At 39.1% G+C, this 27,559-nt stretch overlaps 1 protein-coding gene across 4 annotated transcripts in view; it reads right to left on the minus strand.

Moving 5' to 3' along the window:
* Positions 1 to 27,559, minus strand: part of RPS6KC1 (ribosomal protein S6 kinase C1) — an 86,901-nt gene that overhangs the window by 34,338 nt on the left and 25,004 nt on the right. For all 4 annotated transcript variants that reach the window (XM_032684247.1, XM_032684251.1, XM_032684250.1 and 1 more), the window contains 2 exons: positions 14,092 to 14,210; positions 7,367 to 7,459 (listed from right to left, as the gene is read on the minus strand). In XM_032684247.1, the coding sequence (XP_032540138.1) occupies positions 7,367 to 7,459; positions 14,092 to 14,210 (212 nt within the window). The remainder of the gene's footprint in view (positions 1 to 7,366; positions 7,460 to 14,091; positions 14,211 to 27,559) is intronic.

Below are 27,559 nucleotides of genomic sequence, written 5' to 3' on the forward strand. Positions count from 1 at the left end.
TGATGGAACCTCTTTCACCAATTACGACTACTGAGTAACTTGTAATATTTGATATCTCCTAACAGTGAGCTGTCGGCTGTAACATTCAGCATTCCATCTCAGAGAGGAGAGAGAATGCACAGCAGAGCATTCCTGGCCACTGAGCAAACTACACTGTGATACAAAAGCAGACAAGGCAAAATCCTATTTGTAACAGTAATGTATGAACAGAGTCAAGGTCTACATATCACACTGGCTTTCATGGCACTGTTGCTTATTCTTTCCTAGTTTTTTGCATTGATGACAACTTCAGCATGGTCAAAAACACTGACATGCAAAAAGCAATGACCACAAATAAATATCTCATGTAAACAAGTGTCTTCAGCAGCACAGACATCCCTAATTTTGTACAAGCCCTTGAGCTCTCGGGTACATCCCAAAATACAAGTGAACACAGCAGTGCTGCATGACAGCATCTCAGTAAAGTGGCAGATAGCAATACCCCTCCATGATGATAAACAGGATTTTCTACTGGTTAATTCCCTTTTTTTTTTTCCCCTAAGTCAAGGGTTAATTCCGATGCTGACAGCAGCTACTTAAAAAAATTAGCTTCTTAGATTTGATTTACAGCGTATCCAACAGCTTAGTGGAAAATAAATTAAATTCAATTCAATATAGTAGGTACAATTAATTGGAGAAAAATAAAATAAAACCTGCCTGGTAAATAACCATAGTCTAGCTTTAAGAAAACAGTTAATTTTAGGATCCTTTAAATGCACAGAAATTAGCAAATGTTTCAGTATGCTAATTTTTTTTAATTAAAAGATATTTCTGCAGTAAAAGCTCTTTCATATGCACTACTGATTCTTCATCAAACGTTAAGTTTCCAACTTAACACCAGTATAGCCGGTGGCAGCCTGAAGGTTTACCATCTGCTGCCACCCAAAGTCACGGTGGCCACCTTCAGAACATATGCATCAAAGCCCTGAGATAAGAGACTGAAGGAATACTGCAGAAGTCAGCATAAGGGGAAGCACAGACCCAGAGGCAGGCAACAGGCAAGTCACCAGGAAAAAAGAACATGGTGAACCATTAGTTACCCTACCGAGCACCCAACCAAGGTCGCGGGGGACGGCTCTGGAAGAACTAAGGGCTGCTCTAACTGCACTGCTCTCCTGCGGGTGGCTTTAACATAAACGCATAAATCCTGTCACGCTGCAGACATTTGCTTCCCCAGCTCCCCTTCCGTTTCTGGGAATTTTTTTCCCCTTCCTTCTCCCCTGTCCAGCATCTCTTACCAGTTTTTTTCTTGCCTCCACTCTTTCAAGACATAGTTCAGAACATGTGCTTTTTATTTACTTCATCAGCTTTTAACACTAATCAAAACAAACACATCAACACATTTGCTTGCAAAAATGTAACTTTAAGTTCACTGACACAATTGAAAAATAGCTCATGCCTGATCAAAGAAAATTGAATAGGATCTCTTACTGCAGTACCAGACAACAGAAAGATTTTGAAGACAAACCAGAGCTAAGGGATTACTTTAGAACCAGCTCCATTTTGTTATTAAATTGCCACTCTCCACTGAAAACACATCATGTAATAATGTCACCAGTGGGCCATCTATTAATTCTGGTCATTATCTGCGAAACAAATGTACTTTTATCACAGGATAGATACTCTAAAAGAAGTCCTACAAACTTCAATCTGTATCAGATGATCATCTATGATTTTTTTCTTGCATTTACCCCACCAGTTGGAAAATCCAGTTACAGGTTGTGACAGACAACACGGAACGAGACAAGCTGTCCACCTGATCCTAGGGGTGAGTATTTGGGACCGCAAGAAAACCTCAGCAGGGTCTGGTGCACAGCTGGTGCTGCTCTCAGGACGCAGTTGCAGTGATGAGGCAGAAGGAGGGGTGCAATTCACTCTCCTCAACTGTGCTGGCTGTCATAAGGCTACCAGGATTAAAAGATCTGCTTAGTACAGATTTATTCTTGTCACTTTTCAGATTACACCACCCAGACTCTCACTCGTCTCCCTCTGTCGTTACAAAAAGAGATTACATTTGGCTAATATGTATGGAAAATGTGATTATTGCTTATCCTTGTACCTGTGCAATATGAATTATCTTCAGTTTGCAATTACTCCTCCTTTCAAACCATTATTCTAAGGAACTTACAGCTCGTGTATTCTATGACTTGTAATAATAGTGTACTTATAAGACAAACGGTGCAGCTTTAAATAATGAAAATGCTAAGAAAGTAGCATATATTCAAATTCGAATTTTTAAATATTTTAAGTTGGTTGGTAGCAAAGAGGAAGGTTCATTTTCTTAGAGTAAAATAAAAACTGGCCAATAAATTACAAATGGTGAAATATTAACTTCGAAAATATACCTGGCAGGTTTTACTAGAGAATGCATTTTACAATATGAAATGCCACTGACATCGTACTAAGCAATTTTGTAACAGATACAAAGATAAAATAATTTTGATTTAAAAGAAAATATCTCTATAAATTATTTCTTTCTGGAGGCCAAAAGATACATATAGTTCGGCCTGCACAGAAACATCCAATATTTTAATTTCTATTTTCTAAAGGCAAGGGCAAAATTTGTGTTACTCTATCAAATCTTAAGACTGTTTTATGTCAGATGAAATAAAACATTCACTAAAGCCAAAAGAAATTTTAGTGAGACAAACAAGAAAGAAGCTAGAGAGAGACTAAGGGTTATACCAACAAATACTCAGAAACATTCAGATTAGTATAAATGGAACAATTTCAGGAAAACAAGCGGCAGGTGTTTGAGGGCAGGGAAGAAGGGACAGGACTCTTACTAGCTGGCAGAGAGACTGTGTTTTAAAGTTCAGTAAGCTTTGTTACATGGGGCTTGAAACCCGACTGCAGTTAGGAATAATCCCACAGCAGCAGGGAAAAGAAGTTAGTGAGCCAAGAAATCAGTTTTGCCGATAACTCTGTAGTTGATTTGATTTTGTAGGACTTGGCAAATCACTTAAGAAACGACAAGGTTATCAAAACAGAAAACTAGCTCTTATAAGTTTACTCGTATGAATAGTTACTATTATTACTCAGTTTCAGATTTTCAACCATTTTTGCCACTGCTATTTTCCATTTATGCCATGTTTGTACGTTTAGTACGGCTCCCTTCCCCCCACACCTCTCATGCACACACAGCCACTCACTCAAACCCATAAGATGATCTGAAGATGCTTGGTAGAGTGCACCCGAGAGCCAGGCGAGAGAAAACATCTGCTACAGCCAACTCAGGTTCACAGCTGCAACGGTCTTTAATCTCACCTCAAAAGGCCAAATATTTAAGTTTCTGACAAATACTAACAGAACATAGTTACCTATGTCCTATGTTATTCTTGCACAATACACACGCTGCCATAAGAAGAGCCTATTTCTCCCACCCTCTGATTAAATTCCATTAAAGCTAGCCATAACCTGTTTGAATTTAACTATGGGTCTGCAGACTATGCACGTGAAGTTGACATATATTCTAAACACTTCTGCTTTTTGGCATTGCCACTCATCAAGCAGAAAAGCAGTAATCACACTTTATAAATAATTAATAATAGTGAGTTAGTTTTTCTGCATATTTGTAAAGTCGATTCACCAAAATGTACAACCACCAGAATTATGACTTCTGAAGACAGTACAAACAGCCACAAAGAAAATCTATACTCAAGATTAACAGAATTGCTTCCAGTTCTTAAAAAAAAGTTATCTATCCACAGAATCCTTTCCAGAAACTCCCAAAAGAATTTTAGCAAGGCCCTGAGGAGAGTATTTTATTTTTTAAGGTTTCATAATAAAGCTTGACAAATAGTGTATTGAACAACAAGCTCAAATGTACAGACATCTGTGGAAGAACTGATCACAGTCACACCAGTGCCAGTATGGACAGTGTGGCTTGATGGGGGACCAGGGGAGGGGATAGAAAAGACATAAAAGACAGTCATTGGTTACAGAGGCATAGTTATTACTTAATGCACTCTGCTTTCAAGATGAATCTTTAAACTGAATGAATCTAAATAACAGAGGGTTCTAAAGAATAAGAAATTGCGTTTGAAACAGCATTGTGAAGGTATCCAGCAGCACCATAACAAAGTCGTTTCTTTAGGGGCCAGTTGTAGCTTCAAAGGAAAGATTTGCCTAGGGCAGAAACTCAGCACAGAATCTGCAACCTTGATTTTTAATTAGGCAAATTCTGAAAGCAAAACTCTCTCCTATTCCAAAAAGAAGTTTTCTGCTTTAAAGTACAGGAACTGATAAAATAATTGATCATTCTTGGTTGGTGATAACAGCAGCTAAAATATTTAGGTATTAGTTTGTTTTCAGTGCTGTACCTCTGTTAACACTAATGAGAGCTTTGCTGCCCAATCTGCAGCACCTCAGATTCCACAACGTTTGCAGGACAAAAACCACCTTTATCATTACATTAAACCTTTATTTTCAGAAACCTACTCACAGGCAGACTCTTAACATAATAAACATATAAAATACCTGCAAACACCACCTCGTTAACTTTTGACACCATGAAGTGAGCAAACACAGCAGCAGCAGAATTCAAGAAAGCTGCTTCTCTCAAGCAAAGTGTAGGTTCTCTTTGGTCTACTAAAATAGTCAGATTTATACCACAGCCTTTGCAGGAGAACTGAAGCAGAAGGATGGGAGGCAAGGCGCAGATATGGTCATTCTTCTCAAATTTTCACAATAATTTAAGGAGTTTAATAATCCTAAAATCTCTAACTCCCTCAGATTCAACAGAAAAGGGTCAACACAACAAAAATTATTAAGGTGACAAGAAAGGTGAACGGGCAGACAGGGAAAGAAGGATTGCACATTGGGAATAAACCTGGCTAAAATTAAATATCTAATCATTCTGCCTGGTCTAAAACAGGTTGAAAAACCCAGAGTTTCAGGTTGCAACAAGCATTTTGTCTGTGAAAATGAAGCCAACTCAAAACACTTCAAGAGGCTTCAAAAGAAGAACAAAGAGAGACATTACTCTAAGGGAAGGCACTGAACCTTTCAGCATTTGATGGAGGGAAGGTTAACAGTTGGTTTTCTCCAGGCAGCACTGTAGCAAGCAGACACCACTCTGGGCTTCAGCAGTGGGAGAAAAAGTCTGCAAAGCAATCAACACCATTTTTTAAGACAGTGTGTTTGAGCCAGTCTTGCTCAGGATTAGGCAAGCCAGCAGTTACAATCCCAGTGGCTCATTACTATCCACACACCCATGTTCTGCTGAAACCAAAGCAGCTATCTCAGGGTTAGAATAGGAGAGTATTTTCAGGCAAAACTCTGCATGATGATGAATCAGTTACAGCCTCGTGCCCAAAAGCAAGGCATCTTCAATGCTGAAAATCAAAATCCATTTTCAAGAACAAGCATGCTGTGTCATCTACTTGGCTCCAGTGAGTATACTTACACATTGATTTGGATTTCTCCATGACGTGAGCTTTAGGGCACATGCAAGCAGAGAAGGCGGCAAATAACAGAGATGGTGAGGAAGGAAGTGAGATGGTGCTTGAAACCAAAGGCAGGGGCATCATCTCCATCACACAGACACACATGCACACTTTTGCTTCACATTCACAAGCATTTTGTGTACGCATTATCAAGCCAAATGCTCTGGACATCTGGGCTTAGAGCAGTTTTCATTTGGCTCACAACATCATAAACACCCAGAAATATAGGGAAAAAAGGCAGCATACTCAGAATAAGACTAAGTTTGTGACAAGGAGAATGTGGAAGTAGGAATGCAGAGTACAAAGACACCTGAAAGAATTTCCCTTTTCCACACAATAATTAAACGTGAACTCTGAGCCCTATGATACTGTTTGCACATGAGCACACCAGCTGTATCCACAGGCCTGTTACTCCTCACACAGATCTCCGACACTACAGATCTTTTATTTTGTCATCATTAGAAGCTTGATTCTTCCCAACTCTCCTTCAAAGATCTGGACACATTTCGCTCACACCTGGACACTTACTGAAACTCTGCTCAGAGAGATCTAAGGAGACCTGATACAACCAAGAACTCCAAAAGCTTCCTTGTGATCAAGAATCTTCTCCAGTAGATGTTCATTATTCTTATATAAGAACAGAGATACTGAGAAGGTCTTTTTTGATCCATTTCCAGTACTTCTGCAGGCTCACATTGTCAGACTAATTCACAAAATCCATGCCTACTGCATCCATTTAATGGCTACTAATTTAGCTAGCACCTACTAATGCAACAGATAGGTGGTCTTTCCAGCCTGTCTCTGATATGTATACAGAGTGAAATACAGGCTAAGTTCTGTACTTACAACTGAGGAAAGAAGATACAATGAATATGAAGTCAGAGCTGAGAAAACCTTGTGTGCTATAAAAGCAACCATAATACCTAATGTATATAGAGCCCTCTGAGGAGAAATTTTCAACTTATGCACACAATTACAACAAAACAAGCAAAGAAAACCAAAAATCAGTCCCAATAGCTAGGGTCAGTCCAACAAGAAAAAGAAAACAAGAAATACAGACCTTAAGAGATAAGCTAGAGGTTTTCTGATGCAAGTTACAAATGCACCACCATCTCACACACAAACCATGGACCACATTAGGAACTATTAAAAGGCAGAAAGGACTTGGCACAGCAAAAAGGAAACGAGCCATTATAGTCTGCCTTAGCCACTGTCACATTGCTGAATAATAAGACATCATCTTAAAAGTATTTGGTAAGGTAATGCTAATCAGCGCTATCAAAACAATGCAACAATTCTTCTGGTCTCTTAATTAGACTTGAAAAAATTCCGTATGGTCCTTTACTGTTTACAGAGGGGTATTATCCTGGGATTTTGGAAGACATTATTTGCATGACTCAAAAATAAGCTTGGCTTCACTGCTGAATCTCTGTCTTGGCAATACATTTCAATTCCAAATTCTCAGGTAAGGAGAACAGTTGTACGTGTCCCCAGTCCCCATTTCAAGTAAGAGTTCAAAAGTAGGAATTTCTATCCTCCTATATTTTAGGTATCCAGCAGACCGTTCAACTGAAAAAACATCAACTCGTCCTTACCCCAGTATTGTAACTATGACTTCATTTTTGAAAAACAGGTCTCATCCTATTGAATGCCACCAAACATGTACCTTATGCTTTAGCTCAAATACATTTTGCATGACCTTACATGAATTGCTTAGATAAAAGCCTTTTTTTCTTCTACTTTTGTTATTTTAAAGTGCAGATGCATTTGAGTCATTTTCCCCTTTTGTTTCATATCCTTAAGATCCACAGCTTCAAAGACAAAATGTCAGCATGCAGTCGATTTATGACTGAATTCTTGAAGAGACACTGAAGAATTACCTTGTCAATCACCCCAAGGACTCTGAAGGTCTTCAGTTCCTCGGCAGGGCTCCTTAGGTTCCAAGAGGGCCTTGAACTTAGTGATCCTGGAGGCTAATGGAAGATATCAAAGATTATACATCAATCAGGGTGGTACTTGAAGGAAGACTGCCTGCTGAAGCAAATGCCAGGCCGAAGGAAACTAAATTTATCATAAATCAGAGAGAGTGAAGATGAAAGGAGAAGTTTTCTGTTTGTCCTTAGTGGGGGGAAAAAAAAACAACTTGCAAGTAAATAAAAGTCGAGATAACAGTGAAAACAGAAATTTAAAACAGAAAAAAATAATGAATTTTTATATTTGCTATGCTTAATGGAACCTGGCAATTGATTACTTGGTTCTTACCACATCATAATAATCAATCAAAGCCTTACAGGTATTCTGGGTACAAAATAATTCACAGATCACTGAGGAGGAGAAAGCAAATTAGAGGCTTTTAAAGTCAGAAGAACATAAAATATAGAATTATAAACAGGGTTCTCTTGCTCTCTGGTGAGTTTTGTGAAATCTGTTTAATAATAAGGTGCACAACAGAAATTATTCCTAAAACTGCCTTAGAAAAAGGTAGCTAGCTACATATCATTAATCTAGAAATTAACACCACAGCAAGAAAACTGGCATGTGCTAACTATTCAAGTAGTTAATATGCATGGATTTTTGTCCATGCTATGTTTTGCAGTTTTTCAGGGCAAACTCAAAGCTTGCATCTCCAAGGCAGGAACAGCATTTCAACTGGAAGTCTTCTGGGACAAAGACCAACCTCTTAAGCATCCCATATACCTCTGGCACATTAACAAACATTTTCAGAAGTTTCTGGTTGCCAACTGAGAGAATTCATTAGATCTTCCTCCAAAAATTCAACATGCAGCTTCTGCTAGAACCTCTCCCTCACAAATAAGGTAATTTCATTTGCAGAGCTGTTGAATGCCAAACTCCTTTTAAGCATAACCTGGCCTCCCCAAGTACATTTCTATCACACAAAAGTGGAAAGGAAGAGGAAGGTGAAACTCCTTGATTTTTAGGCTTCTAAGATGTAAAAGCTGTTTACTTAATTTGTCAGCATCCTGAGACAATATGTAACACTTATGTCACATCGGAAAATGGCTGCTAAGCAATTATGCTGTGGATGAAATGCTTAACTATCAGGGAAAATCAAAAATTTTTCGCTTGTGATCATAAACTCCAAGATGCTGAACTAGGCAGTGCCATTTGCTCCCCCCCTAGTTTTTCCCCTCTGACATCCTTACTGCGGTATCCTCAAAGGCCAAAGCCTTCCCCAAAACTGAGCTCCTTTGTGTTGCCAGTCAATACCCTCTCCTTCCAAATTCCTTCCTAAAACTCAGTACCTATTTAAGCATTGCGCACAAAATCCAAAAGAAAGGGTTATAAATACATGTTCAGAAAGCATGGAGAAAAAGTGTGCTTTTATGGCTCGATGTTTAGACGAGTTCATTATTTATCTTCATTTATTTGTCTGGATCTCATAATTGTTTCATAGTGTAAACACTGTCAAGCAGAAGTACCAACTGCAGTTAGGAGAAAACAGTCCAGATTCTACAATCTAAAACTGAAGGCTGCAGCAGGAAGAAAAAAAAGAACACTCTGCATGAACTTTTTTCTCCAAACCTAATTTACGTTCCACATTCTAGTAAGCTGTTGAAAGTATTCTGAGAATGTGCAATTTTTTGGCAATAATCAAATATTTCCTTTGAAACCAAGAGTTGTGCTTACACTTATTCATGACAAGATTTCAAAAGCATTCTAAGGAATACATTAAATGGAAGATAACAATTCCAAATCCTCTAGACTACTATAAAAGATTTCCACTTCTATCTGCTTGCTATTACATTTTATAACTATTCCTCAATAATCAAGCTTTTAAAATTCTCTCTTATGAATAACATTTCAACCATGAATTAAGTTCATACATCTCTACAGAAGTTAACAGTTGCCTAATAATGCTATACAATTAGATTCCTGCACCCATTATGTCTTAAGAGCTAAAAAAACCCCATTATTTATATTTTAGGTCCTTCTCTAATGTATGACCAATGGTGGCACAGTCTGCAATACTGTGTACACACACTGTTTTTCATATATGCACTCTACAGTCACTTCTTACCTTAAAAGGATTTACAATCACATCTACATCTCCACAGCTCCCAATAGCTTCTCCACTTTTATCAGTTTCAGGTTATTTTTTGCTCTTTACAGTACTTTGGTTTCACTGTTGCAAAGTCTAATAGTAGAGCCCAGTGATGGGGAGGCATCACATTCTGTTGTGAGGCAAGCCGGAAGCAAACTCTAAATACCCAATTCCCAGAACTGCAGCAATTAAGCACTCTATGAAACTGCCTGCTCCTCTGAATAGAGTAAAAATCCAAGCTCAGCATCTAGGCAGCAATAATAAAAATAACTAAAAAACACCACTCTCATCAAAAACAGAGGACAAAAAAAAAATACAGGAAGGAGGGTAACAAAAAGTCAGAAGCTTTGTTTGCCTTTAGAAATAAGGCATTTGTATTCTAAAGAAAGTGGCAGGCTACCTCTCCCTAAAGGCCTACAGCATCCTGTCTAAATGCTCGGCATGCTGCACAGGTATCCCAGGATCATCTCTCCTGTGGTCAGGCCCTATATTTCCAGACTACACTCTGAGCCGCACTGCTGGATTTATCTGAGTTAGGACTGGCATCACCAGTTTCTCTCCCACCATCACCCTTTGGCCAGCATCATGTACTAATTGCAAGTAGAAAAGAATGATGCTGACTGTGATGCCTCTGCAGAGACTCAGCAGCTTGTGGCCACCACCTGCCTTTGGAAAGCTCTAGTTTCTTGGAAACCTTGAGACTGAATTTCTTATTTTATGTTAAATTTATATCTCACAGAACTATGGCAGTGCATTTTCTTTATACTTCATGTAATTTTCATGCACATTTAATGAGGATTTTAGGAAGATATCTTATGAAAACCACAAAGAATGAAAGTTGCTTCTTCTGTTTGGGCATCAGGCTTGCATGTACCTCTTGTTAGTAAATTGCTTTGAAAATCAAAAATAATTGACATTTTAAAAGACAATAGCTTTCATAACAGTGCAAAAAGAAACAACTCTGAATGTAAGAAGTTAGGCATGAGTAGAATCAGAACTAATTTCAAAGAGGGGAAAAAGTATGCTTTATAAAACTACCAAAGTTAAAATGGACCCACAGCCCGCACAGACAGCTGTGCTGGGCTTTGCAGCTGACAGTTGTGTAAGACTTCACCTTTCTGACAGTCAATCCAGCATGATTCAGAGGCTGTTGCTACAGCCTCCTCTCAGGCTTGGAGGTGGCTCCCCAGAGCTGCTACTTACAAAGGGGTAGAGGAGAAAATGCAGCTTGAGAATGAGCAAAATGACCCGCTGCTGCCATTACACAGTGCTCTGGAGCGTTTGTCGGAGAGAAGGTCCTGGAAGCTGTCATGCTGTGCCAAAGGAGGAAGAGAAGGACAGCATTTGCTGCAGCTTGTTTTTCCAGAAGGTCTACATGTCTGTTTACAAGCTCCAGAAGTTGTCCCCACATCTCCTACTCTTATGGGTCACAGCAAGGCTTTTCTCAGTGTTTACAAGACTCTGTCAAGTGAGTTCCCAGTTCACGGTCACAGTTGCATCAGCTCTCTGTGTTTCTTTCCAGCTTTAAGAAACCTTCTATCCATCATGAAGCCCTCTATCCATAACCTTTTTTTAACAGTGCCAAGGGTTCTCCAAAGACCCTCTTCTTGTGTTTCTCTCTTCACCACTCGCACTTGCCAGCAGCAGGGTGGTTGCTAAGGATGCTATCCTTGAGGGCTACACTGCTGAATTTTTGTTGAGGCAAGAAAAGTAACAAAGTACTGTTGTTCTTTGTTTGGTTTCCATGGCACCAAAGATAATTTTTGCTTCTCAGCTCTGAAATGCCAGACTTTTGCCTCTAGGGAAATCTGGTCTTCGAAGAGGCAAGTGTCTGGCATTTCCAGCCATGAACGAATGGCTCACTTTCTCCTGCCCCAGGACCTCAGAGAAAAGCAAGCCACTGTGCTTTGCCTTCATGTGGTGTTCAGATGGCAAATGGGTGGCTTGGGGTATGGGTAGTGGGCACAGTCTTTTGAGATTGCTGCATGTGGCTCAGCACACGGCTGGCACCCTGAGCCTTTGGGAGATGCGAGAAGCTGAGAAGTGCAGGGCAACAACCCAACCTGCACTTCTGAGCTTCTCTCTTCCCTTGCTGGACAGTTCCCTGGCCTCATGGGTGAAAAAGAAGTAAAATTCCATATCTAAGAAAGGCATGTGAGCCTAGTTCTGATGCTGATCACCATGATGGTTCCTTGTAAGGGCACAATAGGAAACACAAAGCCATCTACAGCAAACATGGGTGACAAAGCAGTTCTGCCTGGTAACATCACATCATGAACAAGAGCACTTTGCCTTAAGTGCACAGGATTGTCTATCAGTCAGACCTCCTCCTCCAAGAAATGGTCTCAGCACCCTCACTGCCCTTGACATTCCCTGCACTGAACCATGCTTACCATAACAAAACTGCACCCTTCCAGTCTTAATAGGGCCCAGGTTCTGCACTAACCTTGTACAATACAGACTTAGTTTTTTAGGAGAAGGACACAAAGTATCTGCATGCCTCGACTGGTATTCCTAAGAATCACACTGCATATAAATGCAGGTCATTTCAGTGCACTTATCACTGTCTGTATGAGGGGGGAAAATTCATGCAAACTCTTAATACAAACTATATTGGGTAGAATAAGAATAAGAAGAATAAGCAGTAACTACGGTGCAAGAATTCAAGTCTGTTCAGCAATTAATATGAAGGAAGAGTCACATTCCTCATGTTCCTTAAGCCTCTAAGCCAAAGCACAGATCATGCCAATTCTTTGTGGTTCCTATCTCCACCCTTAGGATAACTTTTGGAGAGAAGTCCTTCTCCTGATTAACTTTCAGCTGTAAGCTCAGAGACAAGCTGTTCCTCAACATAACCATCATGACCCATCAGCACCATCTGCCCTTGATGTCAGAAAATTCCAGAGCTCTAAGATAAAACTAAAATGTATGCATTATGAAGAGCAGCAAATAAAGGACACAAAAATAAATGTACAAACTTAGGAAAAAAACCAAAACTAAACCATGGAAACATGGGGGTTTTTTGTAAAAATGAGAATCAGCCAGGTGCAACATCTTGCTTGTGCAAAATCATGTTTGCCATAACTTGTCCATTTTGATTTTCAGCACAGAAGAATGGTTTTCTATTCTCACCACTTCTTTTTTCTTGTCTTATTCCAATTAAATCTGCTTTTCTTTGGATCTGCAAAGAAGGCATGTGTCTTAGTACAGCATAAAAGAGGAAATACTTTACCTCTCAAGTTCACATACAAAAATGCAACCTATTTCTTCCTCCTTCTCAACCACAATTAATTTTTAAACTTATAAAAAGGCAAAAATAGGTTGCTTGTGGGTTTTTTCTCTTGTTCTGCACTTTCCAAACACATTGAGGTTTCCATTCAATATAGATTTTTTTCCCCATTTTCAGGGGTGTTTGACCCAAAGAAAAGAGTACCTGGTAGGAGTTCATATCAGTCCAAAATACTAAATTGTTCAAAGTACAATTCATAGCAACAGCAAGACTCCAAACCTCACAAAATGTATCCCATTTGGAACATCCTCAAAATTGTACTTGTGGGCTCTCAACATAAAAAAAGCTACCCTTACAGAACAGTGTCTTTGCTTTTTTAATTTACTTATTAAACAGATTTTAGAAGCCTTCCCATTTTTGCAGCAGTGGTCTCCTTAAAGCACTTTTAGATCTGTGCAAAGTAAGATGCAATAATCTTCTGCGCCTTTTGTCCTCACTTGATATTAAAGTAGAGAGTCAGGAAGTTGGTAGCTTTTGTAGTCACTACAATAGGGCAGTCATTGACAATCACAGACAGTTTAGCATGACTGCAGTAAAAGTCTAAAGTAAGAACAGATAAGTCCCAAAGGAACTGTTTGGGGAAGGGCAAAGTAGAAATTTATTGAGGGTATCTTGGAACAAGCTGTGTTTGTCTTTTGTGCAAGTACAGATAAGGGTGTTTCTGCTCAAGAAAGTGGGAATAGTACAGAAACTTCCTAAAAATCAAGAAGGAGTTGGTTATATAAGCATATCCAAGAGAGACATTTGAAAGGATCAGGAATAACCTTCGCACAATTAAGTACTTATTCTGTGGAAAATTCATCTGACCTCTTCTATCATGTGCTCGACTCACTTCTGATACACCACTATGTGCTAAGCTGAAGAAACCAACAGCTTTCTCACTCCCTACAGGGTTAAGCAATATTCTCATGGAAAAGTCAAATTAAATGTTACATTCTAATGTGGTTTTTTGCTTTACTTTTAGATTCTTTAGTAGGATGAAAAATGTTTACCTCATCAACTGTAAGTAGCAGGAAAGCATGTGAAAACCAGCTCTGTATTAAACCAAAAATTCTTCATAATGTTATGAAACACCAACAAGAATCAGAAAAGAATGGCAACTTAGCAAAAGTGCAACACCAAAATTCTCCTCAGGCCTCTCAAAAGAGACATGCTAGCTAGTTTTTGAACCTTAAGCTTGAATATGCTTTGCTAAAAGACAAGACAACTTAATTATACCAAATTCTGGTTTAAAAAAATAAATTAAAGCCTACCATAGAAACAGATACATCTTCAGAGGACTTATGGTAGAGACTGGAAATTTTTTCAGCGCGCATAAGGTATTCTGCAGTCTTCCTTTTCACTGCTTCTCGACGAGTTGGACTTGATTCACCTTAATAAAGGAAAAAAAAAAGTTATGTTTTCTACAAAGAGAGAGGTACTAAGTAATCAAAGCACATGACTACTTTGATTCTACCTTTTTGATTTCTTTTCGCTTATCCGTAATGAAACCTACAGACATACATCTTCTAAAAATCCAGTACTATGATCTCAGAGTTCTACAAAAATAACAATTTAAGCCTTGCCATAGACTAAGGTAAATAAAAAACCTTACTTAATATTTCTGAGATGTTCCTATGGTAACATAAGTAAGGACTGAAACAAACCCCTGATCCAAATGTCATATTAAAAAAGCAGAATCAATTAGGAAAGACAGAATAAGACATTTACAACAAAACAATAAAGTTATTTTTTCCTCAGCTTTTCAGTATGGACTTTCCTAAGTACAAATTAAGTCTAGAAATGATATTAAAAACCAGAAGGCAACACGAGAGACCCCAAGAACTCTTGCTCACAGCATTCCTTGCCTCTTGACTTAGGGTAACACGGGAAGAAAGGAATAAGCACTTGCGCCAATTACTTCACTTCCCAGATGGCTGAACCATCACTGTGTTATTTCTAATCTACCCAAACTCTTACAAGAGGTGAGAATCCCATGATACCAAACAAATTCTGTATTCATTCTAAAACTTACAGTTTATATTTAGGCATTCATGAGCAGTATACTGTTATAACTGACTCAATTTGTGATGACAACGCCCAACCAGTCAACTGCCAGGCAAAGATAAAAAGACTGTGAGACGCAATTGTTACAACAGAGAACTGAGATTACTATGGTGAAAATAAGCTAGAGACAACTGTCCCAGAGGCAGAGACTTCATATGGTCCTGGCAGTCTCTTCCAGCCCTAATGAAGGCCATCCAAGACTTGCAGAAGCACAGCCTTGACTGCAACAGGCTCTGCACTGCCAGGTGCAAGCCAGCACCTCTCAAACCGATGCTCCAACAGGGCAAGGAACTGCAAGATTATCTGCCTAACAGCTACTCAACATGAAAGACAAGGTAAGAAACAGGAGAGGTAATAAATTAAACACACAAATCCTAACAGCAGATAACAGTCAATAAGGAAGGCTGAAACTCCTAAGACACTGATCAACGGGCCATGAAAGGAACACGAGTGTAACCTTGAAGGAGTTCAACCAGCAACTTGGTAACTGATAAGGAAAAAAACAGGATTATTGTGGGTTATCAAGAATGAGTCTCATAAAAAAGAGCACGTTTATTATGGAATTTCCAAGGGAGAACTTACTGTGTAAAAGCTTGCATTCAAAACCTACTGTGGGAGGTTTTCAGGGGGCAATTGTGGCAATGTATAAGACATTGTGAAATTTTTAAGAGCATGATTGAAGGGAGGGTCAAGGTGGATGTGGGGCACAAGCATGAGAAAAGAGGTGGAAATTTCATGGGTAAATTGTGAATAAGCAGGCTGCTGGTCAATACGCTAGTCTGACTGAACCCTGTATCTGAGCGGCGCCTGTCTCACCTTCTTAGAAAACTCTTTCTCGCTATTCTCTGCATTACCGTGCTCCTTATTCTCTGTGCATAAGATACGCCAACAAACTTCAAGACTGATAAGCAGGCCAGTCAGACACAGAGTCTGAGAGCTGGACCATGGACCTTGGGGAGAGCTACCAGAGAGAGCTGAACAGCAAGTCTTTCCCTGACCAGCAATAGTTCAAAAGACATTGGGTTGTTCATGCTGCCAGTGGTTATGCAGGTGCCTGTAGAGGCCATATCCTTCTGCCTGTGCCAATCCATCTGTGGTGAACCATGTCCATACAGAGCATGTATGCACACATGCAAGCCCCTCAACAACTTGCACTCAGCTTCACAACTGGCAAGACCTGAAGAAGAGATGAGCTGCAGCCGTGTATCTCCAGCAGCTCAGGGCAGGAGGACTCGCCCTGATCCTTCAGTAAACCATAGCTGGCTAGCTTTAACCCTGGATGGGTTAAATAGGTAGGCTGTCTTTTCAGTTTTCCCAAAACACTTTCTAGATGGCAGAGAACAATTAAAAATTAAGTACAATATTTCTTCAGAAAGTTCATGGAAAGTTCCTCTGCTGTAAGCTATCAGAGCTCCTGTTTTTCCCCTGCCCCAAACAAGAGACAATGAATTTCTGCTCTTGCTTTAAAAAAATCTTAGAGTGTGAAGACAGTACAGTCACTTTTCCACTTTATGTTGCCATGATGTGCCACTAGTCATTCTGACTTCATTATAAAATAGAGATTCCCACTTCTTTCATATCATGACTAGAGACTACCTGAACACACAGAACTATTACACAGATTCCATCAAGAATAAGCAGAAGAGACTTCGGATCTACTCCAAATTCTGTGGTAGGTGATCTATTGTAAATCTTACTATCCACCTCACAGCAGGAGGAAAAAGTGCTGTCACCTCCTTGGATAGAGACTCAGAGCCCTGCTCTGCAAAAACCTTTGTGTACACTTGGTTTGGGAAGAAGGTGAACAGTCAGAAATTCAGCACACTTTAGCATTCAATATTATGAATATGTATCAATTTCTCAGTAATTTCTCTCATTCTAAAGACAGAGGGCACTTTGTACCTAGATTCCACTACGTGAGACTGCCAGTCCTGTTCCCATCCAGGATTTAAGAAAAAAAACAAAAAACAAAAAACATCACTCAACTGTTTGAACCTGAATTTATCAGAAGAAAATAGATACACAGTATTTTTTTATAAGTGTGTGTTGCAATTCCTTAAAACGTGACTAACGCTCTTACTTTCATCTCTGCACATGATGTTAATGCACCATAAAACTTTCTTGTGCCAATCCACTGGTGAGCACCCACGTTCTCTCTGACACACAAAGTGGCAGTCGCTCAGGGAAAACAAGACATCTGCACAGCAACAATAAACTCTTCAGCCAGTGTTTCCTTCAAGCAGACTGGTAGAAAACTGCTAGGTTAGTGTCTAAGGCTATCATAAAAGTCAAGCTTACTGCTTAATTGTTAGTTATGTGTATTTACTTTGGATGTTTATTGATTTTTTTCAATGCTTCAGTAATTTTACAGTAATTAACGCAAACAGGCTGGGATGTCCCCTTAGAGCTGTCTTTGTTCTCCCTACTTTCACAAGACATTAATTTCAGTTTTCCTTCTACTTTTCCTTCCTGAGTAATTTGTTAAATAACATTTGCAAACTGTTGCCTCATTAAAATCTTTAGCCATAAAAAGGGTGTGGATTCACCGAACAAGATTTATTCATCAAGTTCTTGCATCTTATTTGTGCATAAGATCATTAACAGTTCGGTCTCTGAATACTTAAACAGGTGAGTGTTTAAGAATTGGATTTACGGAAATAGGATTTTAGTTTTTTATTCTTTGCATTAATTTAACCAAGAAAATGAAAAAGACTACATTCCTATACGAATTCCCATTTAAACAGCCAATATCCCACAAAAATCTGTAAATAAATACAGGATATTAATTTAATAAACAAATAAACACTACTTTAAAAGCCTCAAACACAGGGAGTAACAATAAAGACCCCATTAAACTCAAAATAATCTTCAGCATTTATGTCAAATTTGAGGTCATAGAACTCTTCACTTAAAACCAAATAAATCACTAAAACACAGTACTAGAACAAATCCTTATATTTGACAGATGTTAAAGCTGTGATTCAGACTTTATGCATTATTTTTTTAAAATGCAATGTTACATTTTGTCATGGAATAGTGTTTTTAGTTATGCAAAATGCATATTCTCAAAAGAATCTATTTTATTTTATAATAAATTAGGAATAATAATTTATTCCTAGTTAGGAACTTCTGATTTCAAAATTGCTTGAGTATACTGAGCTCCTATTTCCATTCTGTGGTTAGCCCACAATAATCTAAAGAGGTATCTCTCTAATTACAATTTAAACTTGAAAGGCATTTTTCTTTAAATGGTAGCAAACAGGAAATGTTTAAACTGTGTCAAAGCCTTTGATGAATCTTTACAACTGCTCATAAAAGATCATCCTGCTTAAAATAATATTGATTTTTCATTTATTTTCCTAGATACTAGAAGATTTATGTTTCATCTGATCAGGATCAAAGCTTCTCCCCTCTCCTGATCACTGGGATTAAATCAGCAATGTCATTTTACACATTTAAAAACTACACTGCTAAAGCAAGATATAAAAGTGCAGCAAGGCTGATCATAGAGACCTCAGAATAAAAACCCCCTCAAGATTCCCCGTCTCTCTCTCTCTCCCTCTGCATTTGCTACGGAGCAGCTGTGCCTCACACAGATTCACATGAATGAAAATATTAAGGCGAGAAACCACCCACTTAGTTTATTTTCCATATGACTTTCCTGTAATTATTTTGTAAACTGTTCACACAACAATATATAAAAACATCTGCAAAAACAGGTAATTAATGTGTCAAGCCAAACTAATGCATTTTTTATGGTGTCCATGCTTCGTCAACTGTAATTATAACTCTTTTTAAGCAAATGATGATGTGTTTGTTGCAATGTGCAAGTGGTTATTTTAGATGCTCTGTTTACTATCACTGAAAACAGAATATAAAAACTCTACAGCTACTTTGTTGCACATATAAGCCTTCATCCACACAAGCACAAGCAGGCTGCTCCCTCATTTTCCAAAGGCTTGGCCTATTTCAAAGAAATAAAAATATCTTAAAATGAAAATTGGCTTTGGAAAGGCTGACCAGGCCACCCACTGACCAAAGTAACAGTAGCCAGGAAATTAGGACAGCAGCCAATAATTTAAAATTTTTCTTCAATTTTTATTTCTAAGGATGGCTCAGCCACAATATATTTACAAAGACAGACGTTCCTAACAACATTCAAATTATTTTGAGGATTGAATAGAGGAAAACCACAAATATCAGAATAATTGTGCCATTGAGTTCATCTGTGACTTGTCTGCTCGTTTGCCCATAGTCCACTGACTCAAATGAAAAAAGACAAAGCAGCAGCCTTTCCACAATGTACAGAGTAGGAGCATATACTTTTGTTTGTTTTCTGCTCAAAAAGTCTTTACTCACATCTCAGAGCACAACAGAAGAGGACACACCTTCGAGAGATTAATTAACTCAATGTCAAAGTGTTCAGCTCAGTTAACTGTTTATTCATGCATCAAACCTTCTGCAATTCTATGACGTAGGAAAATTACTTACATTCAGATATTAATAGCAAAAAGCTATTAATTGGGGGGTCATATCCAATAAACAAAAAAAACCCAAATAAACAGTACCTGGGCAGTAAAGACCACGGAAAAAATCTGCCCTTTTCCCCAAAATAATCTGGGGTACTAACAGAACACATCTCAGATGCATAGAAGGGCTGTCAAACTTCCTCTGATCCATAGCTATTCTCCTCCACAGATCCAGGATGAAGTCCTGGGGAAGATATGCCTCTTACAGGACATAGCAAAGATTGTTCTAGTTGCCACTTGCCACTACCATACACACACAAAAAAAAAAATAAAATCAGTAAATCACAGTAATATAGAGTAAATCACAGTATGTAGCACCTACACAAGAATTCTAGATACTCCTTCCTTTCTTTGTGCCTGACCCCTTCCATATCAGCCCCCTTGAGGCGTTAGAGATTCTCTCAGGAAGAGTCAATCTGTCAGGACAACATAAGTGGTCTCCCTACCTAACTATTTGTTTGGCCAGGATGGGGTTATTTTCACAGAAAAGGTAAGGCTGAAAAGTTAGCATTACCTGTCCCAATCCTCTGTAACCTCCTCTTCCTGCTTTTCTCTCAGACTTACTAAAAATATATGTGGGCTGCCTTTATTTAAAGAAGATATCAGAAGAGATTTGCTCCAGGAAGGAATGTCCTCTTGCAGAACAAGCTACAAGGAACTTGTGGGAGACTGCCTGTTGTGCTAACCCCAAACTCCACGTTCTTAACAATTTAAACAGTAAAACTTTCTCTAAATACTGAAATCTTCAATGAAACATTTATAATTGCCAAATCTAACAGCTATAATACCATTTTTTATTTTTAAAAGTTTCTTTATCTTCTTCACAGTCTTCCTGCACATATCACCCAGCTGGATTGCTGAATTTTTCAAAGAATTGCTCTCTATAAAAATGCAAGGGAGTAAGCCTTAAAAGATTTATTTCTTCTCACAATGAAAAGAGGTTTAGCAGCACCTTCCTTATTAGTGGGTAGCCCAGCTGTTATTTTTGCCTAATTGGTTCAAGAGGACCTCTGTTCTTCTTAGGGCAAACACTTCTTACATCATGTGAAGCAGACTCCTTTGTCCATAATAGCCAAACAAAAGCTCAGGCACACCATAAATGACAATGCGACTCATAATCCAGCACAGGTTTGTGATGACTTTGGACACAGCTTTATAACCCCAAAATTTATTTCAGGAAGGGGAAGAGCTGCTGATTTTGGAACGAGTCTCCATCAACTTTCACAGGAGAGTGGGTAACCTTTAATTTTCAAACAATTACTTAAGTGAAATGTGGCAGGTGCTGAGGTAGATGGACACTGCAGCATCAAGGGAAGAGCTATAGATTTTAGCAGTAGGTGGGAGTTTGGAATTGTGAAATAAGCCCACTAGCTCATCGCCTCTAGTATGCTATATATTATATTAACAATGAGTTCCTTTGAGGTGGTGGTCAAATTCTGCAGCTGAAAAAAATCCTGTAAATATTAAAAAACAAGACAAAAGTTAAACCCATTACAGTAAAACAGCTTGAGGTGATTTTTTTTCCTCTTTTTTTCTTAACATTTTGAGAGAGTCAAAATTTATTAAAATGCAACACACTTATCAGAACCACTTTCTTATTTTTTGAAGATTCAGAACAGTACTGTACTCTATCAATCAAAAAGAAAAGCCACTGAAAAGTTAAACCTTTCATGCTGAAGCACAAATCTGTGACAGTGAGAGAGCACCTACAAATTCTTCTTCCAGCTTTCCAGTGTGCTCACAACTATTATGTCTATATGTTATATACATCGTCTTCATTGCAGGTTGATTGAGACACTTACAGATCTACATTTCCTATGAAGTTACCAGTTCTGCATCTTGTAGAAAACCTGTGGTTACATACCTGTCATGTAAATGTCTAGGTAAACATTTCTAGGTAAACATTTCTCTGGGGGAAAAAAAAAAAGTTGGCATTTATGCCAAAGTTAAGACTACATAGAAGAATGGTGTGGGCGAAATGTGTTTGAGTGGCCAATAAAGCAGGAGTCAGTAACACTCCAGATAATAAGAATTGTAACTTTCCAGAAATGCTAACCAACAAACATCTGCTTATGGACAAACCCTGATGTTAAATCCACAAGGTGGTGGCAGCTTTTCATGTGCTTGTGTGACTAACTGGAAAAAAGATAAAATGAACAGTCACCCAGCACACATTATTTCAGGGAGGCAAAGCTTAACTTCCCACCTATCTACTAAAACTAGAAGTCTTCAACAGCAAGGTGTTTCACCAAAGTAAGACTTAATATGAGAAATATCCTTGAACATTCTTCTGTTGAACTATGTAAGAAGGAAAAAAAAAACCCTGTGAGCATTGCAAAACAGAAGGACAAGTGATGGCATTCTAGAACAGATGAAAAAACACTATGGTGACAGTATCAGCAGGTCCTTCAGCGCAAGCACCACAGGAACAGGAGGAAAGCACTGACAGAGCAAGGAAAGAAGTTGCTCAGGCCACCACCACAGAAGAGAAGAGATGTCCTCCTTCTTAACTAAAAGGACAAGTTCAAATACGAATTACAGCCACAAACATTCTTTGCTTCAGAGCAGAGGGAACCCAGGCACAGAGACACCTACAAGTAAGAACAGTTTGAAGCATAAAGAAGGCAGATGAAAAACCAATTATGAGATTCATAAATCCTGACAGTCTAATAGTTCTCATACTTATGTATTAAATACAATTCATATGTACTTTTATATACTACTACAGGAAATGGTATCTTTCCCTGAGCAATCACAAAAATCTCTAAAACAGAAGAGCCAGCGGCAGCCCTTGTAGAGATCAAACCTATACTAGTTTTTCTATGCAGCTCTGAAGCTAGAGGGGCTATTTTAAGATACTGGAAGAGTAAAGAGAAAGAGGACAGGAAAAGAGAAAAGGAGGACGTGAAAAGAGAGAAGCTGTATATACAAGAACTGTTTGGGGGGAGGAATCAGAGCACTGATTATCATGCAGCATCATGCCCTTAAACATACCTATGCAATTTTTCTATTCCAGCTAGTAATTTGCCTTAATTCACCTAGACTGCCTGAGGCATTTAATTCTGCAGCCAGGGACTTCAATTTCCTCACCTGAGGACAGAAGCAGCTCTGTAACCCAGATTAGCCTGTTCTGTCTACACTGTGTGCTGGAAGAAGTGTGTCAACCCTACCAGGTCTTCTGATGGGAGGTAGAAACCCCACACAGCAACAGTCAAAAAAAGATTAATGCACTTTGCAGCTAAGTGCTGGCTAGCAACCTGGCAAGGTACTGCTATGAGGACAGATTCAGAAAGGTCAGATGAACACCAAGCCAACACAGTTAGTTGTGTGCCCCAGAAGAGGGAAGAAAACAGATTTCTAAGGCTCATGTGGTCACATATTAATTAATTCTTTAACAGCCACATGCTAAGCAACCCCATTCGGAGTCATCTCTGCATCAGACCCTACATGTTGGCTTATAGGTATTGCTACAGTTCACCTTTATGTTTATTGCAAGGTTCTAAGCTGTGCAGCAGGTACTTAACCTCAAACCTTTATCAGCCTCTTGGTGCAAAGAGGTCTTGCAATTTAAGTGGAACTTTGCCTTAAGTATTTACATAGCTGAATCTGGCTGCATATATACAGTAACCAAATCGAGTCAAACTCTTAAGTGAATGGCCCATATGGGGATCAAACCCACAACCTTGGTGTTATTAGCACCATGCTTCAATCAATTGAGCTAATCTCAGGGTCAGTAATGGATTCTACAAGACTAATCTTGTCTAAAGCTCTGTATGGTCTGCAATGGGCTTGGAAGACAACACAGTTATGGACAGCTCATAGCCCATAATAATATGTGTTTCAGCATCACTGGCAGCACACTGGGATCAGATGGCCCTTTTTTTCACCAACCACAATATTTCCAACATCCATTCCTAATCTAGCTGCTTATCAACACACAAGTCCTCTCACAAACCTTTCTTTTAAAGCAGCAGCTGTGATTTCAAGAAGCGCTAGGAGAGAGGAAGCACTTTGTACTGTTGCTTAAAAAGCTGACCCAAATAGTCCTACAGCATCCTCACAGTCCAATAGCAGGAAACAGAGATGGTTTTCAGGCTCCTCAGGTAGGAACCAGGGCAGGAACTTGACTGGTTCCAGCCTCAGTGGAAGTATAAAACTACAACAGCAAATAAGGCAAGTGATGATATACCACAGGAGCACAGAGGTCTGAGATCAGGCAAGGGAGAACTACAGTTCCATCAGTCAACCTGTCACCAATCTTTCCCTGTGAGGTCCAGCACAACGTTCAGGGTTTCCCTGCAGACATCAGCTCACACCCCAGTGCACCTTCTCAAAAAACAGGTCTGTTGTTTCCTTAAAGATGTTGCTCCAGTCAGGCACATCTAGTGGATAGCTCATGAAGTGTCTAAGAGATTGTTACTATCAATGAGAAACACTACTCAGAGAACTTAACAAGTGAAAAGAATTTAAAATAGCTACTGTGTGGTAACAGAAGTTGTCTTCATAAGTGCCATTCAACAAACAAGTAAAGGAAGCCAGAAACACGCTGGTGGAATGCCATGGCTGTTTCCCTTTTCATAAAGTACTGTCTTCTTGGCATTCTGTTAAGCATGCTCCTGTTTGCATCCCTGGCTCCATCACAAGTTCAAATCATAGCCCATCATAATCCCAGTAATTAGACACAAGTTGGTTTGTTTTCAGTATATCCAAAAATATCATCTAGTTGTCCAAAGTATTCCCAGCATTTCATTGTATATGCATTTCTGGGTTAAAAGTCAAAGTCATTTTAGCAAGGTTCCAGTAATTTGTGTAATTTTTGTTCCAGCTCTGTTTACTGGATAAACATTAAAATAGCACAGAGCAGTGAAAAACTGACATTCACAGTCTGCTTTCAAAGGCACTAGCAGCTTATTTAGAAGTTGTAGATACCTAACACAAAACACAGATATCTGGAATACAGTTTGTGGCCGCTGTGACTCAAGAGGAATCACATACTTCATGCAACAAGGTTCATGCTGCCTAAACCAAATAAATATTCGTTCTGCCCAGCCACAGCTGCTACACATGTGTAAACAAACATTCCAAAACTCAGAGAGTAAATGGATCATCTCCCTTTGGATGTTAATGTGCAATATGGATGGACCAGCAACGAACATATTCGCTTTCTAAACCACATGGAAGAGATCCTGTACTTTTCTACACGAATTAGACTGACCATATTGTGCAGCATTGTTGCTTCATCAGATGCATGAATGTATTGAAACCTAGCAATAAGCAACAGCATTAATTTTGTGCTTCTCACACAGCTCAGACTGCACAGATCCATAATGGATATAACTGAAGAATAGTTGAAGTTGAAAAAGAGGAGCAATTTATATAAATAGGACTCCCTTCTTTATTACAAAAAATTCTTTCCACAATTTCAGCCTCATGATCTGTTTTTGTCCTAATGAAAACTATGCCCTATACCAAAGTCAGGGAAAGCACTACTTTGCATAAAACACAGTTAACTTCCAGCCTAGAAGTTGGTGGCTTGCTATTGATTAGTGCATTTTTTTCCATCACTAGGCCTGAAGCAATGCGTTGACCTCAAAGTGCTCTGACATGCCAAAAAAACAAAGGAACAGCTATAATTGTGAGCCAAAGTTTCTATCACCTAGTATACTTGGAATGCTTAAAAAGGCTGAAAATTTGAATTCTAGGCGGTTTCAGCTCCTGGATAATTGTTTAACCATCCTACACAACCTTTACAGACCTGTCTTCCAAAAGCTCCAAAACTCTGCACACAGCAATGAAAATACATATGTACCTTGCACAGGATAATTAACACTACCACGCTTCTGACAGCATGTGGACACAGCTGAAAACAAAGCCAAGACGGCCATTTCTCTGGTGTAAGCATACGTGACACCTGCCTCATCCAGCATTAGTGCCATCAGCTCAGAGAGCTGGAAAGTCATCAGGAACAGAACAGGCTCAAGTGTGCTCCAACTGCCTTTACAGAAGCCACCTACTTCAAAACAAACAACAGAGGTCTATAAACTTGCAGTCAGAAACTTACTGGAACACGATTTTGATGAGGCAGCCTTGAGAAGTAAGTAGACCTTGTACCAAGCCTAAAGGAGCTCAGTTTTTGGATACATCTCACCAGCTTACAGAGGTATTACATCTCTGAGGTAATGCAATGTTTCAAATTCAAAGTTTCAAAAACAGAGGATGGGTGATGTTTCTTCACCCACACCACTCCGCGGGCTGGTTGCATTTCCCCCATTCCAATTCTTCGGCGTCAATTTCTATTTCCTTGGTGCCACCACGTGGCAAAAATCTGTATTACCGCTTTCAGTGCAAAAAGCCACCTGCAGCCCAGTCCACAGGCCACACATTCTGCTATGGCTGCACACCGAAAAGCAATGACACTTTACACGGGTCTAAGTATGTATGAACACTCTGTTTCACTTTCAGCTGTTACTAATACTTATTTAGACAAAATAGCTTGAAAATAATCAACGGCAGAAGACCAGAAGCATTGTGTAATAATTGCACCATCCTTATCTCTGAAAGGAGCATGTTATTATCCATATGAAATACATAACTGAAGTAATTACACTAAGGGTTTGTCGTTTTTTATTGCAACATAAAGTGAATATTCACATATCAATGCTAAATGTAGTGCCTTCACAAAGTAGCTACATTAAAAAGTTTTGTTGGTCTTTTGAGGTTTTTTTTTTTACTGTCCTCATAGATTCTGAGAAGGCATATATTTTTAGGAAGGCATTTGAATCAGCCCTGTCATGATAAAGAGGGCATCACTGTCTCCCTGCCAGCTTGCAGAAGCTCCAAGGAGAATGGGACACAAAATGAGCTGGATTTACCCAAATCTAGTGCAAGTGTCCAGCAGAGGATGAACATTCATTTGCTTTCCACCTTCACAGCCATGAAGGGTAACACAGAGAAATGAAAAAGAAGAGCTAACTGCCAGGATCTAGCCTGTGCACAATTATGTTCACAAGGGATAAGATGCAAGTTAAAAAGCAACTTATTGACATTATTCCCTCTTCTGTGCTTTACAGATGAATGTCAGGGACTGCAAAGGAAAAGTTGCAGGTGCTGGCTACATGTGACTTCATCCATCAGGAACATCTACATACACACACAAATACCACTAAATATTTATTAATAACGCCTGTACTATTTGAGTGGCATCAAGAAAACAGGGCAGAATATCACACTTTCCTAAGACATCCTGAATTTCTTCCTAGCCTGAAAAGCATGGATACCAGTGAGTGAGAAAAAAGGGTTAACAGTCATCTGAGGGAGCTGGATGAGTGGCTACTCTGCAGCAAAAAAGCAAAAGTCCTTGGAGGAAATTCTGGGAAATGCAAGTAAGAAGCTCAATCCACTCTGGTTTAACATGTTAATATGCATCAGCTGGGCAAGTCACCGACAACACATGCAAGAAAAGCCTTTCACAACTTCAAGGTAAACATATCACCATAACGATTACCACAGATTCAAAGCCGATCTGTTTAACCACTGCCACAACTCAAGCATGCGCAACAGTTACCACAGCAAAAGGGACGTATGATAGCCTGACTTGGATTCATGCCCTAACAGTTTGAAACTGTTTAATAAAGAAGCTTTTGAAGTTGAAATTTGAAGTGTTGGTTCAAAACTGCATCACAGCAGCCTTGCATCATGGCGGGAATACAGAACTGATTATGACAAAACAGGATATCCTTCAGAAGACCGTAACGGGTCTATGAAAAAGTACATTGGCAAAGAAAGAATAGTTGGGCTCTCCAACAGAAGGATTGCCAGCACATTCAACATCAAGAATGAAAAGCATTTTGACAACACAGGCAAGAAAAGACAGGATGCTATTGAAAAGCCACAACAAGCAGCAAAGCAGCAACCCTACTGACATCACTGAGACTTGAAAAGAAAGAGGTGGATTTACGTTTGCCAAAAAGTGTAAGACATTTTAAGCAAAGGCTATGCACATATCTTGGCCCACACTTCTAGTTTTCATCAGTAACCTATCAATTATTTTTTGCCAGGACCCATTAAATCAGCTCAGCAGGTAACTTCCATTCCTAGAACTGTTCAGAAGGCCTGGATCACTGCTGTGCATCACACCAAGATGCAG

This window comes from Chiroxiphia lanceolata, chromosome 3, assembly GCF_009829145.1.
Source record: "Chiroxiphia lanceolata isolate bChiLan1 chromosome 3, bChiLan1.pri, whole genome shotgun sequence".
Lineage (NCBI taxonomy): Eukaryota > Metazoa > Chordata > Aves > Passeriformes > Pipridae > Chiroxiphia > Chiroxiphia lanceolata.